We start from the raw sequence: 19,202 nt of genomic DNA on the forward strand, positions 1-19,202 counted from the left end.
AGGAGACCGCTGAAGGCCGTAAAGTAAACTAACCAGTAAACAGCTGCGGATGTCCCATGCTGACTCGAAACATCATCTCCGTCAGAGCTTGAATCTGCTTTGCTGTCATCTTCGGAATCGTATCACGAGTCCTCATCACGAAATTGAAGTGCGGGTGCAGCATAGTTTCAAGCACGACACTTTTCTTGCGACGCAGCCCCGCAGGACGACGCCATGTGAGTGACTTTCAATAACTGCGCAGTGACACCGGCAGCGCCTCTTGCCTGTATTTTATGCGAGAAATGAAACAGGAACTCTTGGAAACTGGTTGCAAAAGCCAGGTCCACATGTTAGACATACGCCGGACCTTCAGAAATACACTTCGATGGAATAAAACGACTCGGACTCCAAACTAAAGCCCACTAGTGAACAGCTGGCGTCATTTTTGGTTAATTATCACCCCTTGGTGCTGTCAGACCGCAAAGCCGGCGATATAATTTAATTCTTGACTTGCTGGGAGTCATTTGATTACAAAATTTTGATGCTAGGATAGCGTAGTTGGGAGCGGCATGCTTTTCTCTCGAGTGCAGCAGAAGGTGACAGCCATGCCTCTTTTTGATACAACACACGCACATTAGTTCGCAAAAAGGTCCGCCAAAAATCGTAGCATCGCCAGAGTGCGAAAATTTAAACTGATTCTGAAAGTTCAGTGCTTGTAATAACTACTGGGTGGCCTTGAATGGATAAGAAACGGCTCCAACATGTCAAAATTGGCTATCTAAAGCATCAATTACCAGTGATCGATACGAATAGGATGGTAACGAAAGAGTTAACAGGAACCCTCTGGCCCACATTTAGCTTTGTTGTATCTTTGCACATTGGACAGTTACATATGTTTGTGTCACAAAGGTGAAAGGTTTTCTAACCTTGTTGGAGAACACACTTGTTTGCTTTTTCTTCTAGATGCGGGACAACCTGAGGCACTATCCACTGGTGCTAGATGTGGCTCACAGCCAGGCACTGCGTGAATTTGCCCGGGGTAATGGTGCCTCAGTCATTGAGGACAAAGAGGCATTCCTGCATCGGCTCGATGTGATTGACAATGCAGCTTGCTCCTGGATTGCACTGATGTCAGGCCTCAGTCTCAATATGTTCAGGGGCTTCAGTTCGGAGGAGGACCTCATGACCTACTTCAAGAACAGGGCTTACTTTGATAATGTCACCATACTTGCAAGTATGCAATATCAGTTCTTGTGTAGAACAATTCTAGAGAAGTTAGCACAGTAACCAGTATTATGTATAAGTAGGGTTGTGAGAATATTTGAAAAGTTCGAACATGATCAATCATTTTTTTTAATAGTATTCGGTTCTTAACATTTGTTTCTATCTAATCTAAAAATATTGGGGCGATATTGTGCTGAATTTTGTGACAATTTTGTGCTGCTAGCGAAATGTCACCTTTCAAGCATACTTAGAGACTAAACGTCTAAATTTTGAGGGTACGCCAGCCTCTCAGTAGCAAGGGGCACTAGTTTGCGGACAGCGAGGGTGCACTTTTTTACAGCGAAGCTGTCTTTGGCTAGAATCTGGTGGATTGTGCCCGTGCGTAGACCAACAATTTTTCATACATGAGCCGATTCCGAAGATAGTGAAATACCGGGCTGACCTGCAGCGGAGGTGAAGCAGACGTTAAGCACTCCCCATACGTGAGCCGATCCCGAAGAAAGTGCAATACCGGGTTAACCCGCAGCAGAGGTGCAGTTTGCCATTAAGGGGCCCACATACACAGCTTTGCTGGTCATCCTTCTTCACAGAGTAGAAGGACACTGAGTGTTTTGCAGCACCACCCCCAATTCACCCCCAACGTCAGGAGTGCCACAAGGACGCATCCTTGGGCCATTGTTATTCTGTATATACCTTAATGATATCGTTAATATTTACAAGTCTGCTAATTTCATTGTCTATGCTGACGATATGTCCATACTAATCACTGCGCGAGATCCAAATGATGCTGTTATGAAAGCAAATATCGCAGTAAGCTGTCAACTTGGTCCACTGCAAATTCCCTTATCGTAAATGCAACTAAAACAAAAGCTGTCCTTTTTCGACAAAAAAAAGCTCAAAATCTATTTGTAATATCAATTGCAACTTGAAAACTTCGTCATAGAAATAGTGCCTTCTGTTAAATGTTTGGGATCCCGGCCGCGGCGGCTGCATTTCGATGGGGGCGAAATGCGAAAACACCCGTGTACTTAGATTTAGGTGCACGTTAAAGAACCTCGGGTGGTCGAAATTTCCAGAGTCCTCCACTACGGCGTGCCTCATAATCAGAAAGTGGTTTTGGCGCTTTAAACCCTATAATTTAAATGTTTGGGAGTATTCTTTGAACCGCACATGTCTTGGGATCTGCAAGTAGATACAATAGGTGGTAAAATATCCCAAGTATCAGGAGTGCTTTCTAAACTGAGGCGTTGCCTCCCGAGAAGCATAAGATTGCTTATTTATAACTCCCTCTTTATGTCAGTAGTCAGTTATTGTTATTTAGTCTGGGGTACGACCACTTTATCAAACATTAGTCAATTACACATAATACAAAAGAAGGCTGTTAGAGCGATAATGAATGTTCAACATCTGACTCATTCTGAACCACTGTTCAGGGAATTGAAATCATTGCCACTGCCTGAATTTTATCAACGTACTCTAAGAAAGTGCTATCAAACAGAGATTAAAATGAAACAGAATTTCTTGAGAGCATATTCTGTCTCAAACCAAGCAGAAATATTTGAGACACTCGCTTTCATGAGAGTTGGGACATTCCACGTGATTGCACAAAATATGGTCATCAGATGCTGCGTTTCCAACTCCCAAACTTGCTAAATAACTGATTATGCATATATATTTGTCCTCCTGCATTTCGTATGTGTTTGCTATTTCTACACATGTTACTTTTTATATATTTATTGCTGATTGTTTAGATGTGCCTTCTTGTAATAATGATATTGTTCTTCGCCTACGATTCTCAGTGTGTATCTTTGTTATCTCTTGTGTTCTTCGATTTGACACTCTTGTACGCAATCTTTATTTGCATTGCTGTCAAGTAGACGGTCTGTGGATGCAGTCAAGCCCTAGACATAAAAATTGTAACAGTGCAAACACATGCAACCACAAAGTAACAAGGACGAGACACAAGTGGGACGGCGATACAACACAGACACAGAGACGCAGAGACACAGACACAAGCGAGACAGCGCTTGTCTCGTCCTTGTTACTTTGTGGTTGCATGTGTTTGCGCTGTTACAATTTTTATGTCAAGAATGCACCAACTCGCCCAAAAAGAAGTTTTAATGAAGTCAAGCCCTAACTGTCCACTGTCTGCAGCATCACTGTATGTAGATGTTGATGTTGAAATAAACCTAACTTGAATTCTGAGCTTATTGCCTGACAGCAAGTAAAATGAGTGATGACCGGCACAGGGTCAAACGCTCCTGAGTTTATGGGCATTTGGTGCCGTATAATAAGGCACAGGCTGGTGAAGACAGCTAGTTGGAATTACAAAATTTTTCAAGTTCATATGAGCCAAATACATAATGTTTTAGTATAATGGCTTACTACATTGACAATGCTATTGCAATGTTCCAACATAACAAATTCACCAAACTTGCTAATAAATGCATGTGCATATTCAATATTCGATTCGATATTCGAAGCTAAGTATTAGTGTTAGAAAATTTTGATATTTGCACGCCCCTATTTATAAGTTTATATTGGCCTTCATACATTACAAGTGTCATGTTCAGTGAACGTGTGGCACTGTCTGCAAATTAGATGCAAGTGCTCTTATAGAATATTTTGAGCAGTTACTGTGTGTTGCATTCAAAGATATACCTTTATTTATTAATTTTTTTTGTCTCATTCTGGTAAAAATTGGAGCAGTGAATTGATGTCTAGGAGAAAAGTTGACTAATTTAAAGGGGAAAGAAATAAGGCAACACTTCAGAAATAAATTTCAGGCAAGACACTCTGCAGTGGTATGCTACTGTCCACTTGCATTTACCATCAGCTGTGATTATAATAAAGCACAAACATTTGACAAACGCAAACCAGTTTTGTGGGGAAAGGGTGCTGGATTAGTGGATTCATAAAAATCCAATAATGAAACTTTCTGAGCAGGATGTGCAGGAAAATTTTTGGTCTGAGATTCAGGTAGTGTCTTATAAGGTAATGTCTGCTACCGTCAAAATTACATGTGCGATTCAGATGTGTCTGCATGCTCAGGGAAGCCACTTTTTATATTTGTTTTAATTTGTTCATTGGGAAGTTTGGATGTGTACTTGCCAGCAAAAATGTATCAACCCTCAGAGGCAATCTTTACTCCATGCTGATTTAAGGGACCTCAAGATTTCCAGAATTTTTGCAAGCATCATGTGGTTGTTCAGTTTGTTGTAAATAAGAAAGAACTTAAGTTGGCCATCATCAAACATTGTTACCGATGTCCGTAGTATACTTGGGAAGCATTAACTGCTAATGCACCAGTTAATTTCTGTAATTTGCACAAGCTATTCACTTACTTTGACAATAATCTTTGATGGTTTCCATAGTTATAAAATTTTGACGCGATCAAAATCATTGAACTCTCCTTACTTTAATACATGTTGAAGGAATTAACTTAGGTTCCCGTTTGTAGCTTATTTCTTTTTGTTTTCAAGTGACAAGACCTCAGACATTATTTCTTATATTTTTAACATTCCTTTAGTAGTGTAACCTGCAATGACTGGCCCTACTGCGCATGACTTGTACTGTGTGTGTGTGTACTGCTCTATTCTTTAAGATCTGTCATCTTGCTCTTTCCTTTCCTATTCCCTTCTTCCTATCTTCCATTTTGATGTTTCTGTCTCCTCCTTCTTTCTGAAGAGTACACAAGTGTTGTGCCCATTCCGGTGACATTTGCCAGACTGCTCCTTGCTTTCTAGGTTGTCTGTATATATATATAATATATAATGCTGCTAGGTGTAACGACCTAGTATTGAGAAAGAAGGTGTGTCTGAAATGTGCGCTCGGCAAGAGGCGGGCTCTGAAGAAGAAGAAGTAGAGGCTGAGGACGCCGGCTTGAGTTTATTTTTATTGAACGTCTATGGATCTTTAATGTTCATTTAAATCTTTATATAAAAGAACGACTACCGTAAGCACTCAAGTAAAGGCCGCTTTCGTGCAACAACAGCACCCCCAACTTGTCAACCCCAAATTTGTAAAAAAAAGGAGAAAAAAAAAGCTTGTTTGCTATTTGATTCTGAGCGCATGGCTTGCGGTGTCTTCGAATATATATATATATATATATATATATATATATATATATATATATATATATATATATATATATATATATATATATATATATATATATAATAGGGTTTTAGTTCTGTGTAAGGGCACATGTAGATGCTAGCTATTGCCAAAATCCCTGATTAAAAAAGGAATAGCACCGTTCTTGTGGCACTATACAGTAATAGCTGTGCGCAGTTTGCCATCAGGTGCTATCAATGTGGCTGTTCACATTATGTTAATTTGTGTGGTTGATTATGAAGGCTGAGGTGGTATGTGCAATGCAAAGACTGAGGAACATTTGTGCATTAAAATTCAGTAGCCTGGTTTTTTCTTAATGAACAACTGTAGTTTTTTTAATTAAATATTATAATTTCTGTTGTGTGTGAGGTAGTTGCGATTTTTAATTATATATATACACATGAGAAATTTTTCTTCTCACTGATTAGGGTTTCTAGGATAGCCTAAATCTGCAGTTTTGCATACATAGTGGCCCACTTGATGCACAGAACATCAATAGCTTCTCTAAAATTGTGAAGTGCGCTTCGAGGCATACGTTGCGAAAGTGGAAGCACAACATCTGTCTGTACTGTACTGTAATTTTTTTTTTGTCACCATTTCCTACAATTCTGTTTTTTGTCCTATGTTCCAGGTGTTTTATTCAAGATGGATCACAATGGTTCAATGCCACATCACATGACCTACACCATTAGACAAAATGCATCATTCACTCCAACCACGAACCTGATGCGTAGTCGGTTCTGGTTTCCAGGCCCTCGCAATTGGGGTTATGAATACTACCAGTTTGGATTCGTGTGGCTGCAGGTAAAAAGGCTATTACAGCTCCAAAAGTGTACCTTGCTTCTAATGGTATATATGACTGGTTCCTACCACGCTCAAACTCGAACCACAACAATATGGAGCCTGCTCCCGATCATAGCTTGAGGAAGTGTGCCCGAGTTGAATGTACAGTTCCTTGCTGGAGCAATCAGAGGCCATAAGCGGAAACAAGTAAGCACTGCTTCTGTTGTAAACAAACATGGTGGACTGACAAACTGTGCATTCGCCACTGCAGACACCATGACAACAACAGAAGTGTCCGTAGCTATGTGACCTGAATTCTTCCAGGTCTCGGGTGCAATCTTAGGTTGAAGGTGAAAGTGCCTTCGAGTGCTCTGACCTGGGCACGGTCCTTTGAAGGAACCAGGCAAATGTGTTCCAGGCACTCTATTTCGACGCCTGAAAGCCTGAAACTGGATGTTCTATTGGCATTAAGTGAAACACGAACAGTGGTGCGCCTGGTGCAGTTTGCACCATCTAACAGTCAGCATTAGAGATAGATTTGCTCATCTGGTTTGCCTGCAGGGGGCGAGGACGCTTGTCCTACTGCAATATTAAAGCAAAGCTTTCTTTGTCTGTTCCTTCGACTTTCCCACTGCTGATGCTTCTGCTATAGCTGCTGCAGTCTGGCACACTGCGTCGGGGGGTGGTTCAGAGCGTGTGTATATATGACAGGAGCGAGTCAGAGAGGAAAAGCAACGCAAGAAACTCTGTTTTAACCTCACCGTGTTGAATGTGCACAATGCCCTCTGGAGCTCCCTGGGCGTCGCCACATTAGCCTCTTCATAGCTGTAAATGTCCTTGACCCCCCTCAAAAGCATTGCAGAAACTGCAGTGCTTCCCTTTCAGCTAATGTGCGAGTCCTGAGGGGACATATATACAACTGTGGAGAGGAGGGAGGAGAAGAGGCAGTTCCCATACAGGGAGGGGGGGGGAGGTGACGTGAGAAGGCAAGGAAGGGAAACTGAATAAGCTTAAGTTCGAGGTATGGTACAGTATGTTCCTGCTAGTCCTGAAAAATAAACACCATGCAAAGATGTGAAAAAGACAAATTACGTAGGGCTTGCAGAAGCAGAGCCACATTAATTAAAACACACCGCAGAGTCCAGGTTACACTACGGAAGTGGTCGACTATAAAATCAACGCTTCTGTGTCCACTGTGGTAGCTTTGCGGCTATGGCATTGGTAGAGGTCGTGGATTTGATCCCAACCGCGGCAGCTGCATATCGAAGGGTGCGAAATAGAAGACGCACATGCACTTAGATTTTGGAACACGTTAAAGAACATCACAGTGTCAAAATTAACCAGGAGTCCGCCACTACGGCGTGCCTCATAACCTGATTAAAATTTTGGCACGTAAAGCCCCATAATTCAAGTTTAATAATTCTGTCACGATCCGATGTACTATGCGAGGCAATGACAATGCTTGACCCTCTCAGAGGTTATGAAATATGGCGCACAACAACGCCTCAAGCAAACACCTCTCCCTTTGTGTTCTGTGTACTACCCAGACAAACAGCAGTGGTGCACGCAAGCTAACATTTAAGATCAACTCGCCACTCTCTTGTTAGGCTGAACGTTGAAGAAAATAAGCTTTCGCCATCAACATCACCGCTAATTATCATCAATCAAAGCAATCAGCCCAGAAAGCTTCATGTACATTGATTCCCCACAGTTCGTGGAATCTGCATCATTTTTTTAGCTTTTGTTTTCTTTAATTTCTCTTTTCTCACTTTCAAATAAAAGAAATAAAAGAAAAATGTAGCAGTGTAGGGGAAGTACCATCGCGCAGTGCATTCGAACTGGTTGTGCGCACCTGTTAATGCTGATGACTGGACAGCATGCACTATGCTTCCAGTTATGCTTTGGCCATGTGCTCCACTGTTAAGAGTTTCATTTGATGCCGATAGTACATAATTTTTTGCTCTGATCCTGGCAGTCCAGAGGGCTCGCGAGAGGGCCGTCAGGTTTCACCTGATGGTCCCCGAGTGGGCCTAGCCAGGTGACGTGGAGTTCGCTTACGTCTATAGTGGACCAAATAAAGTTGTTTCACTCACTCACTCACTCACTATGAGAAAGTAAGGGCACAGTTTTCTGTCTCATCTGAAAGATGAAAAGAGCTTCAGCCTTTGGCTTACACTTTATCAGTAAAACTGTAATGCTTTATGCTGCTAATGATTGAATATGTCTACTTATAGGATATCCTTGAGCGTGCAATGGTGAATGTGTACGCTGGTCGAGATGTCACTGAGCCTGGCACCTACATTCACCAATTTCCATATCCATGCTACATCCAGGACCAGTATGAACATTTCACTGTTATTGAAGCAAGCTTGCATGTGTACATATTTAGATTGTTAGCTTAATTCTCATTTGTATTTCAGATTCCTGTTTATGATTGAACATGTGATGCCATTGTGCATGGCAATTTCTTGGGTGTACTCTGTTGCAATGCTAGTTCAAAATGTTGTTTATGAGAAAGAGAAACGACTGAAAGAAGTAAGCCACATTTTTCTTTGAAACTACACATTGCATTTTACAAAACCTTCCTGTCTTTGCTGTAGTGGTAGTGATTTTGGACAGGGCTTCTTTTTGTGCTCACATTACTCAACTGCATGTTTCTTCCTCACTCTACAGGTGATGAAGACAATGGGCTTGAACAATGCAGTTCACTGGCTTGCCTGGTTTATCACAAGCTTCATTCAAATGACCATCACAGCAGCTGTCTTGACTGCATTGCTGAAATATGGTCGTGTATTGACCTACAGCAACCCCTTAATCTTTTTCTTAGTCCTAGAGATATTTGTGATTGCCAACATTGCCTTTTCGTAAGTGTTTCCGCCTTTAAAATTTCATTTGCACATATATTATTAGTAAGACAGTGGTGTTAATGTAAGCTAACTAGTTTCTCTATCCTTTTGTTTATTTCTAGGTAAGTTGCCCATAAATGTTGGTCACTTCTCTATGTTGGAGCAAGGTGATGCTTTAAATAACAAAAATTGTTAAAAACCACATCAACAATAAATTTTAAGAGAACAGACCAAAACCTAAAAGTTAATATAAAATTGTTTTTATTACATTAGCCCGAGAAAGACATTCATTGTGGTTGCATGTAAAGTTTTCACTGTAGAATCTTGCAGCATACTTTATATTGTTCTTGTTTCTATGATTAGTGTATAAGCTAATGTTGGCATGCATTAGTAAGATTTGTAACATGAGTATGCACTGATATGGCAGTTCAGGGCTCCCAGCCCATGCGATCAATGAGTTTGTGTTTTGTCAGGCAAGTAATGTCCGTCTCTTCAAGTACCCACCACAATGGCCAAGTGGCTATGCCGTTCTATTCCTCAGTATGAAGTCAGAGGTATGGTATCTGATCATGGCACCTGCAAACCAAATGGAGTGGAATGCGAGAATGCTCGTTTAGTTATCTTTAGGTACATGTTAATAAACACAAAGTGTTCAAAATGAATCCTAAGCCGTCCACAAGGGCATCTCTTGTAGTCCACTGTTCAGTTTTTGGTCACTGAATCCTACCACATTAATCATGCACCTCGTGTAGTTTAACTGAAGGGTTTCCTGCATACATGTGTGTGTGTGTGTGTGTGTATAGGCCTGACTTTGGTTGGTGCCAACATTCAATTGTGGCAGAAGTATAATGGTTAAGAAAAGTGACAGAATCACTCTTCTTCTTGGCTTCCCACTTTTGCTCTCCAAACTCCTTTCACAGTTTACTTGTTTCTACTATTGAGTTAAGCTAATATCTGATGTTATTTTTAAAAATTTATTTTCTTAAAGTGCCCAAGAACAGCTTTACATCTTAATACAGTATTGGTGCACTTGTGTTACACAAAGAACACAAAACCGAAAAACAAGACAGAATATCTCAAACTACAGTGGTACAAAGTGCAACAAAAAATTGAATTATTCAGAGACAGAAGTCAGATAATGACCAAAAAGTAGAACTGAATATATCAAGATCATCACGCAAGTTATTTTGTTGTGTTACAAGACTTGTTATAGCGTCTAGCTTCTTTTATAGCAATATGGTAATATGGTTCCCTTTTCGCAGCAATCCACCTTGAGTAGTCCATATTTTTTACTGTATGCACAGTGCCTGCCCCAGCTCGCCCATTCAACCCACTCTGGGAGACTTGACAGCTCACTAAATAAGCATTTCAGAAAGGAGGTTGTTGTGGGAAATAGTGGCTACTTTTGTAGCTGCAGGTCTTATCCCTTCAGTGGAGGGGAGGCCGCCATAGAGTGGCACCCATGTATAGCGCGTGCGCGTTCACAAACGGTCATATATGTATGTACCAGTGAAGCGTTGACTCACAGAATCCGGTAGTGGAACAGGTCAAAGAATAGAAGCATGTAGGAAGAATACCAGGATTTTACTGACGTTTCGGCCGAGGGCCAGCTTTCACTCCTACAGAGGCTGGTCTCCGGCTGAAATGTCAGTAACATCCTGGTATTTTTCCTACGTGCTTCTATTAATCGTCCTATATATCAACATCATCAGTCTATTCTTGTGTCTACTGCAGGACAGAGGCCTCTCTCTGTGATCTCCAATTACCCCTGTCCTGCACCAACTGATTCCAAATTGTGCCTGCAAATTTCCTCATTTCATCACCCCACCCAGTTTTCTGCCATCCTTGACTGCGCTTCCCTTCTCATGGCAATCATTCTGTAACTCTAATGGTCTTCCGTTTATTCATCCTACGCATTACATGGCCTGACCTGCTCCATTTTTTTCTTGTAATGTCAATTAGAATATCGGCTATCCCCGTTTGCTCTCTGATCCACACCACTCTCTTCCTGTCTCCTAACGTTACGCCTAACATTCTTTGTTCCATTGCTCTTTGCACGGTACTTAATTTGTTCACAATCTTCTTTGTCAATCTACAAGTTTCTGCCCCATATGTTAGCACTGGTAGAACGTAGTGATTGTACACCTTTCTTTTCAATGATAGTGGTATGCTCCCAGTCAGGATCTGGCAATGCCTGCTGTTGCACTCCAACCCATTCTTATTCTTCTGTAAATTTCCTTCTCGTGATCAGGGTCCCCTGTGAGTAATTGACTTAAGTAAACGTACACCTTCAGAGACTATAGAGGCTGACTGGCGGTCCTGAACACTTGTTCCCTCACCAGGCTATTGAACATTATCTTTTTATTCTGCATATTAATCTTACACCCCACTCTTACACTTTCTCTATTAAGGTCCTCAACCATTTGTTGTAATTCGTTCCCAGTGTTGCTGAACAGGACAATGTCATCTGCAAACCGAAAGTTGCTGAGATATTTGCTGTTGATCCTCACTCTGAAGCCTTCCCAGTTTAATAGCTTGAATACTTCTCCCAAGCATGCAGTGAATAGCATTGGAGAGATTGTGTCTCCTTGCTTGACCCCTTTCTTGATAGGTAACTTTCCACTTGCGTAGAACCAAGGTAGCTGTGGAATCTTTGTACATATTTCTCCATGATATTCACGTATGTCTCCTGCACTTCTTGATTAAGTAATGCCTCTATGACTGCTGGTATCTCTACTGAATCGAATGCCTTTTCATAATCTATGAAAGCTATATAGAGAGGTTGATTGTACTCTGCAGATTTCTCAATTACCTGGTTGATGATATAGATGTGATCCATTATAGAATATCCCTTCCTGAAGCCAGCCTGTTCTCTTGGTTGACTGAAGTGTTGCCCTTATTCTATTGGAAATTATCTTACTGAGTATTTTAAACAATACTGGAAGTAAGCTAATCGGCCAATAATTTTTCAATTCTTTAATGTCTCCCTTCTTGGGGATTAGTGTAATCTGCCCACCATCCTTCAACAAATCTGCTGTTACCTGATCCTCCCCAGCTGCCTTCCCCCTTTGCATAGCTCCCAATGCTTTCTTTACTTCTTCTGGCATTACTTGTGGGATTTCAAATTCCTCTTGACTATTCTCTCTTCCATTATCGTCGTGGGTGCTACTGGTACTGTATAAATCTCTATAGAACTCCTCGGCCACTTGAACTATCTCATTCATATTAGTAATGATATTGTCGGCTTTGTCCCTTAACGCATACATCTGATTCTTGCCTATTCCTAGTTTCTTTTTCACTGCTTTTAGGCTTCTTCCGTTCCTGAGAGCATGTTCAATTCTATCCGTATTATACTTCCTTATGTCAGCTGTCTTACGCTTGTTGATTAACTTAGAAAGTTCTGCCAGTTCTATTCTAGCTGTGGGGTTAGAGGCTTTTATACATTGGCGTTTCTTGATCAAATCTTTCGTCTCCTGCGATAGCTTACTGGCATGCTGTCTAACGGAGTTACCACCAACTTCTATTGCACACTCCTTAATGATGCCCATAAGATTGTCGTTCATATCTTCAACACCAAGGTCCTCTTCCTGAGTTAAGGCCAAATACCTGTTCTGTAGCTTGATCTGGAATTCATCTATTGTTCCTTTTACCGCTAACTCATTGATCGGCTTCTTATGTACCAGTTTCTTCCGTTCCCTCCTCAAGTCTAGGCTAATTACCATCCTGTGGTCACTGCAGCGCACCTTGCTGAGCACGTCCACATCTTGTATGATGGCTGGGTTAGCGCAGAGTATAAAGTCTATTTCATTTCTAGTCTCGCCATTCGGGCTCCTCCAGGTCCACTTTTGGCTATCCCGTTTGCGGAAGAAGGTATTCATTATCCGCATATTATTCTGTTCTGCAAACTCTACTAAGAACTCTCCCCTGATATTCCTAGCGCCTATGCCATATTCCCCCACTGATTTGTCTCCAGCCTGATTCTTGCCTACCCTGGCATTGAAGTCGCCCATCAGTATAGTGTATTTTGTTTTGAATTTACCCATCGCCGATTCCACGTCTTCATAGAAGCTTTCGACTTGCTCGTCATCATGACTGGATGTGGGGCGTAGACCTGTACGACCTTCAATTTGTACCTGTTAAGTTTCACAATGAGACCTGCCACCCTCTCATTAATGCTATAGAATTCCTGTATGTTACGAGCTATATCCTTATTAATCAGGAATCCGACTCCTAGTTCTCGTCTCTCCGCTAAGCCCCAGTAGCACAGGACGTGCCCGCATTTTAGCACTGTATATGCTTCTTTCGTCCTCCTAACTTCACTGAGCCCTGTTAGATCCCATTTACTGCCCTATAATTCCTCCAATAACACTGCTAGACTCGCCTCACTAGATAACGTTCTAGCGTTAAACGTTGCCAGGTTCAGATTCCAATGGCGGCCTGTCCAGAACCAGGGATTCTTAGCACCCTCTGCTGCGTCGCAGGTCTGACCGCCGCCGTGGTCAGTTGCTTCACAACTGCTGGGGACTGAGGGCCAGGGTTTGATTGTTGTGTTCATATAGGAGGTTGTGGCCAAGTACTGCACCAGGGTGGCCAATCCTGCTCTGGTGAGGGAGTGCGTTACCGGTTCTGATCACCAGGATCAGGTCAGCCTCCAGGTCTGTTTATGCAATTTTATGAACACGCGGATTTTTTTTTTTTAATCCGGTGGAAAATTGCGTGGCACCAGGATTCGAACCACGGTCCTCTTGCACGCGAGGCGGATGTTCTACCTCTACGCCGCCGCTGCAGAACTGTCACTTTCTGTAATGAACAATAAAGCCTTTCACTAATCATAGATACAGCTGCACCTGTATCGACGAGCGCAAGAGATTTGATGCCATCAATAGACACTTCAATAACGTTAGCAGGGGAAAAGCGAGGACTTTGATGTTCAAACAACAATGCAGTTTGTGCATCAGGAACTTTGGAAATCAGTTTTCTGCCTCGGTTATACTGGCACTGGGCCTACGACGCATGGGTGAGAGTGAGCGGTGACGAGGGGAAGGCTAGCGACGAGTACCATAGGGCTGTGACTGCGAAGGGGGTCTATCATCAGCAGCGTAGACTTCCAGTGGCAGCTGTTGTGGCATACGGTATGGTCGGAAGCCGTAGCTAGGGGCTCCCGTGGTGCCCATGAAGGCCGGGAAGCACCAGTGGCAGAAGCGCGCTACATGTCTCGGCGTACCGCAGGCATAGCATATTGGGCGGTTGTCAGCAGTGCGCCAAGGATTTGTACCCTGCTGCTGTGCACTGAAAACAGGAGCCACTGGCTGGTGAGGTGAAGGTGAGGACACCGGCGGGCAAGGCGCTGAAGGCGAAGGAGAGAACCCCATCAGACGAGACACCCATACAACAGCTTCAGCATACGTCAGAGGTACGGCCACGGGAGCCGGCTGACACGGAGATGGAATAGCTTTGGTCACTTGCTTTTGAATCATCTGTCGGATCGCTGGAGCCAAATAGTGAGAAGGCTTCTCCATGGTCGGCAAAATGGAGAGCTGTCATGCAACCTCCTCTCACACAAATTCTTTTATCTGTGTTATCAAAGTTGTCTGGTTGTCGCCAATAACCAATGCTGCTAGCGAATCTTCCATGGGTGGTGGGCGCTGAGCTAGGATGCGTTGTTTTCGTAGCTCGTCAAAACTTTGACACAAATTGATAACTTCGGCCCATGGTAAGCAGATCCTTCGCTAATAACATTTGAAAGGTGTCCTCATCAATGCCTTTCATAATGTGTTTTATTTTGTCCTGTTCTGCCATTGACAGATTCACGCACTTACACAGGTCAATGACATCTTTGATGTAACTTGCGAAAGTCTCTCCGTGATGTTGCACGCGCTCACGTAAGCACTGCTCAGCGCGAAGCTTGCTCACAGCAGGGCACCTGAACACTTCTGTGAAACTTGTCTTGACTGCACTCCATGTTGTGAAATCATGTTCGGGGTTTTAGAACCAGAGGTTTGTGATACCAGTTAAGTAAAACATTGCGTTGTGCAACTTGTCGGCATTGTTCCACTTGTGTTGGCTCACTCGTTCGTACGATGACAACCAATCCTCCACGTCATGATCATCGGTGCCACTAAAGGTGGCAGGATCACGCTGGCACAACGCACCAGAAATGATGACTGCCGGAGGCTATGGTGTATCTTCTTAGGTGGTTTTGTCGGCATGGTCGCAGCAGTGGGTAGCGTCCAGCTTTGGAGTTCCACCACTTTTCGAGGTTACCCAGCACCTCCACCAAATGAAATGGCGATTTATTGAAGCTTGTCCGAGAAATCGCAAGTAGGTCGGTTTGACCAGTCCTAGTTCTTGGCATCAGCAGCTCGAGCTCGGGTCTCGTGCCGAAGCGATGGCAGTGCGCCCAGCATTACATGTATATTCCCCACTACAATATATATATATATATATATATATATATATATATATATATATATATATATATATATATATATATATATATATATATATATATATATATATATATATATATACCGAGAGAGAGAGGGATAAACCAAGGGAGGGATGTTAACCAGTCAAGAGTCCAGTTGGCTACTCTGCACTGGGGGAAGGGAGAGGGGGAATAGAAAGAAGGGAGGGAAAGAGAGAGGTGGGGGCAGAGACGTGCATGCACAGCACTACAGAGTCAAAGGTGCTTGCACAAGCCAGACATTCTCAGAAAGCACAAAACTGCCTTCTGAGCCAATGATCAGTGGGGACAGTGTTGTAGTATTGTCTCTTCACTTAGAAGACGATCATCTAGTTTCCTGAATGTGTTGGTCATAGATTGTTTTTGTGCTTCAAACTGAGGACTGTGGCACAATAGGTGGTCAATGTTCTCCTTGCAGCCGCAGAGGTCACATGCAGGACTGTCAACCATTCCAATTACTGCTGCATAAGCTTTCGTGAAGGCAACTACAACTTGTACTAATGATTTTAAAAACTTGATTAGTCGCAGCTGAATGAAACCAACAGGATATGGTTTGTCATCATGTGACACTCCTTATGGTATTTTTTATATTCTGCTATATTAGTTAATAACTAAGATAAATTATGCAAAAATGTTAATATTCACTTTAGGGCCAAGCACATTTCGTTGCTTTGTAGGTGGGGTTCAGAAACAACGGATCAAATTTTTGTGGAAATCTACATGCTGCGTGGGGATCTTCTCCGGCGTTTAAAGAAAGCCCATGAAATATGAAATAAAACCACGTGACTGCACTTATGCGTACCTCGAGGTACTCGAGGTACGTATAAAGTAACTCGAGCAGCCAGTTGCGCGACAATTCTGCGTGCATTTGCGGGCTTCTTTCACGGTCGGAAAGACACTTTTATGTAGCACGTATTGAGCAACAGAAAGCTGTAGCGGCAGTTTTTCATGTCACTGTACAATTTTATCATTGACACTTTTCATCTAATTATAACAGTTGATAAGTTGATTAATTCATTAAGACTAATTATCTAATTAGAAGAAATGAAAAAAATAATTTGAGTATCTCCAAGCGACGGCAAACAAGATTACCTTAGTTCTGTCCAGCTACGTGGCATTCGCATATTTTTAAACTCTGGCTAAAGTTAGCTGGGACACCCTGTATAAAGAGAAGCACAGGATCAAAGGATTGCGGCACAAAGGACGAAAAGCACATAGGTAAAAAAAATTGCAGTTTCGCCCAAAATGCGAAGCATTGATATGGTAGCAAATTACTAAACATCAGTAAGATGTAAGGTCAGTATTTTTATCAGCCATATAAATTCCAATAGACATTCCTTTACTAAATAAATTACCAAGCATGGTGTCGCACGCACTTGCAAACATTAAGGCATCCTACTTGACGACCGTGGAAACTCACTGTCGGAACAATGGCGTGATGAAGAGTGGCAGCCGCGTTGAATGAACGCTGCATGCTGCCTCTAGCTTTAACATGTCTCTCAAGCTTGAGGTTATGCGACTTTCCACGCTAGGCTTGCTAGAACAAAGTGCAAATGAAGCCACAAGAGATCTCTGTTCCCTAGCAATTGCACCCCGCCGCAAATTCACTCTAAGATGGGCACAGCCATGCTTAAACGCTCCACATGCAGTAGCAGCTCTGTCAGAGTTGGGGACTCAACTCACCCCCCCCCCCCCACCCCCCGCTCTCTTATGAATGCTCACCCCTCCCCCTTGTTGCGTACAACACTTGGTGAATGGGAAGATGGCGTGCATGCATGCATCAAGCTGCCACCTTCTCCTGCTTTCCCTTTTTGCTCATGCCGCATCAACCAATAAACTGTGAAAAATCATTAATAAAAAAAAAAAATTGGAGAGTTAGAATTGCCCCGCACAAGGCACTACTGGCAATAAAACCACCTACAGCACTCGTCAAATGGGTGCTGTAGGGCTACAGTTGACTTGCCAAGAAGGGGCTGAGCCCTTCCTTAACATATGGAGGGGGGCACTGCTAAAAAATATTGATTTTCATGGATTGAACATGCTACTGTAATTTTGGTCTTGTAACCTGCAGTGCGTGTAATTTTGACAACTGATTTACTTCAGAGAACATGCATTTGACATGTTGCTGCTTCTCTTCTTATTCACTACACATTGTGATTCACAAAATTGTTTTTCGAGGTACAAAGGTTTTGCATTGGGTCTTCGGTATTACAGTGTATTTAATGATGTGCTTATAAATACTAATATCTATTTCAAGTTTTCATATAATTTTTTATGCTTAATAACTGAATAAAAATTGAAGTGCCCTAAAGTTGGTTTTCTTTCTTTGTAGGTTTCTGGTAAGCGTCTTATACTCCAAGGCCAAGCTTGCAGCAGCCTGTGCAGGCATCATCTATTTTCTTACTTATGTGCCCTACATGTACATAGCCGTTAGGGAAGAAGCTGCTCACAACAATATACCTGCTTGGTTGAAAAGCCTTGCTGTGAGTCTGATGACCATTCATTTTTCTAAAATGTATGCATAGTCAAATACCTTTTTTTACAAATTGCAAGGAACTGCAAATGTCTTTTGCTGTACGCATTGCTGTGTAAATGTGACAGTGCCCCCTACTCCAATGACGCACTGTAAGTGTATTGAAAGAAATTGAACTTTATTCTAGACAGGTTCACATTAACTGAATAAAACCAGATTTTTCTTTTTCTGGATGGAAAAAAAATATATGCCAGTTAAATTTTACATCACAAGGTACACAAGGACTCGCACCACTAGCAACCTCACCAGAAGCAACACTAACTCTCTCCTTACCATAAGAATATCTTCCGTTAGAGTGCTTTGTTATATGGTTTTATAGCAAGAAATATTAGTGCTGTCATATACTGTGATACATCAAATTATATCTTAATATTTGATGTGTTAGATGGAAGAAAAGCCACAGAGATCACTCATAATATTTATGAAAATTTTATTGTGAACTGAAGGGTGCAGGACATGGCAAATTTTTTTTAAAATGTGATTTCTTGTTTTGTTGCTGTTTGACTTGCATGTTCTTTTACCAATATTATTTGATGCCTCAAGAGCTTCTGTGCAATGTATTAGTGTGTAAAGTAACTTATTTTCTGAACCAAGTGGGCAGCTGCCACAACCCCTTTTTGTTAAATTTTGTAGTCAGTCAAGTTTCCACTGCCAAAAAACAATGCCGAAACCAAAATGGTACCTTTCTCTAAGCTTCGCGGATTCTTCACTAATCCTCTGGCAAGATTCAAAGGATTGCGGTAGGCTTTTTAAATGAATTCAGAGTCTGTTTTACCATGTGCCTGCTGTACGTCGTCTCCAGTGGTTCGAAGCATTTCTCAGGGGTTTATGAAATTTCTATACCGACTTTGTGGGGTGAATGTTACCATTTATGAAATACCAAGGCCACAAATCAGTTTTGCAAAGCATGGGTTTCATGATGAAGGCACCATATCCATACCATGCAAAGAAGAAGAAAAATACAATGACAACTTTATGTGCCTTCAACAAATCCCATTTGCATAACGAGCACTGCCAACACACTAATTATTTAACTGGCACTGTTCTTCAGGCCATAAAGCATGTTTACGTGCAGCTGGCTCAACCAGACCTCCTAAAGATGCCTACATGGGCTAACTGAGAACCCCAACAAGTTGTTCATCCGTGTTGTCTGGGAGCAAGCACCCAAAAAATGTCTTTGTTGGACTGCAGACACTGAAAAGTGCCGCATTAAACGCTGCTTTAACTTTCCAATGTGGCAGTATTGCCCGAATGC

At 42.2% G+C, this 19,202-nt stretch overlaps 1 protein-coding gene across 1 annotated transcript in view; it reads left to right on the top strand.

The window, feature by feature from the left end:
- LOC142585987 (ATP-binding cassette sub-family A member 2-like) overlaps positions 1 to 19,202 on the top strand; it is a 275,223-nt gene that overhangs the window by 87,911 nt on the left and 168,110 nt on the right. The window contains exons 14-19 of the mRNA XM_075697164.1: positions 943 to 1,213; positions 5,951 to 6,123; positions 8,337 to 8,440; positions 8,523 to 8,637; positions 8,776 to 8,966; positions 17,747 to 17,897. Coding sequence (XP_075553279.1) covers positions 943 to 1,213; positions 5,951 to 6,123; positions 8,337 to 8,440; positions 8,523 to 8,637; positions 8,776 to 8,966; positions 17,747 to 17,897 — 1,005 coding nt within the window. The remainder of the gene's footprint in view (positions 1 to 942; positions 1,214 to 5,950; positions 6,124 to 8,336; positions 8,441 to 8,522; positions 8,638 to 8,775; positions 8,967 to 17,746; positions 17,898 to 19,202) is intronic.

This window comes from Dermacentor variabilis, chromosome 1 (assembly GCF_050947875.1).
Source record: "Dermacentor variabilis isolate Ectoservices chromosome 1, ASM5094787v1, whole genome shotgun sequence".
Taxonomy (NCBI): domain Eukaryota; kingdom Metazoa; phylum Arthropoda; class Arachnida; order Ixodida; family Ixodidae; genus Dermacentor; species Dermacentor variabilis.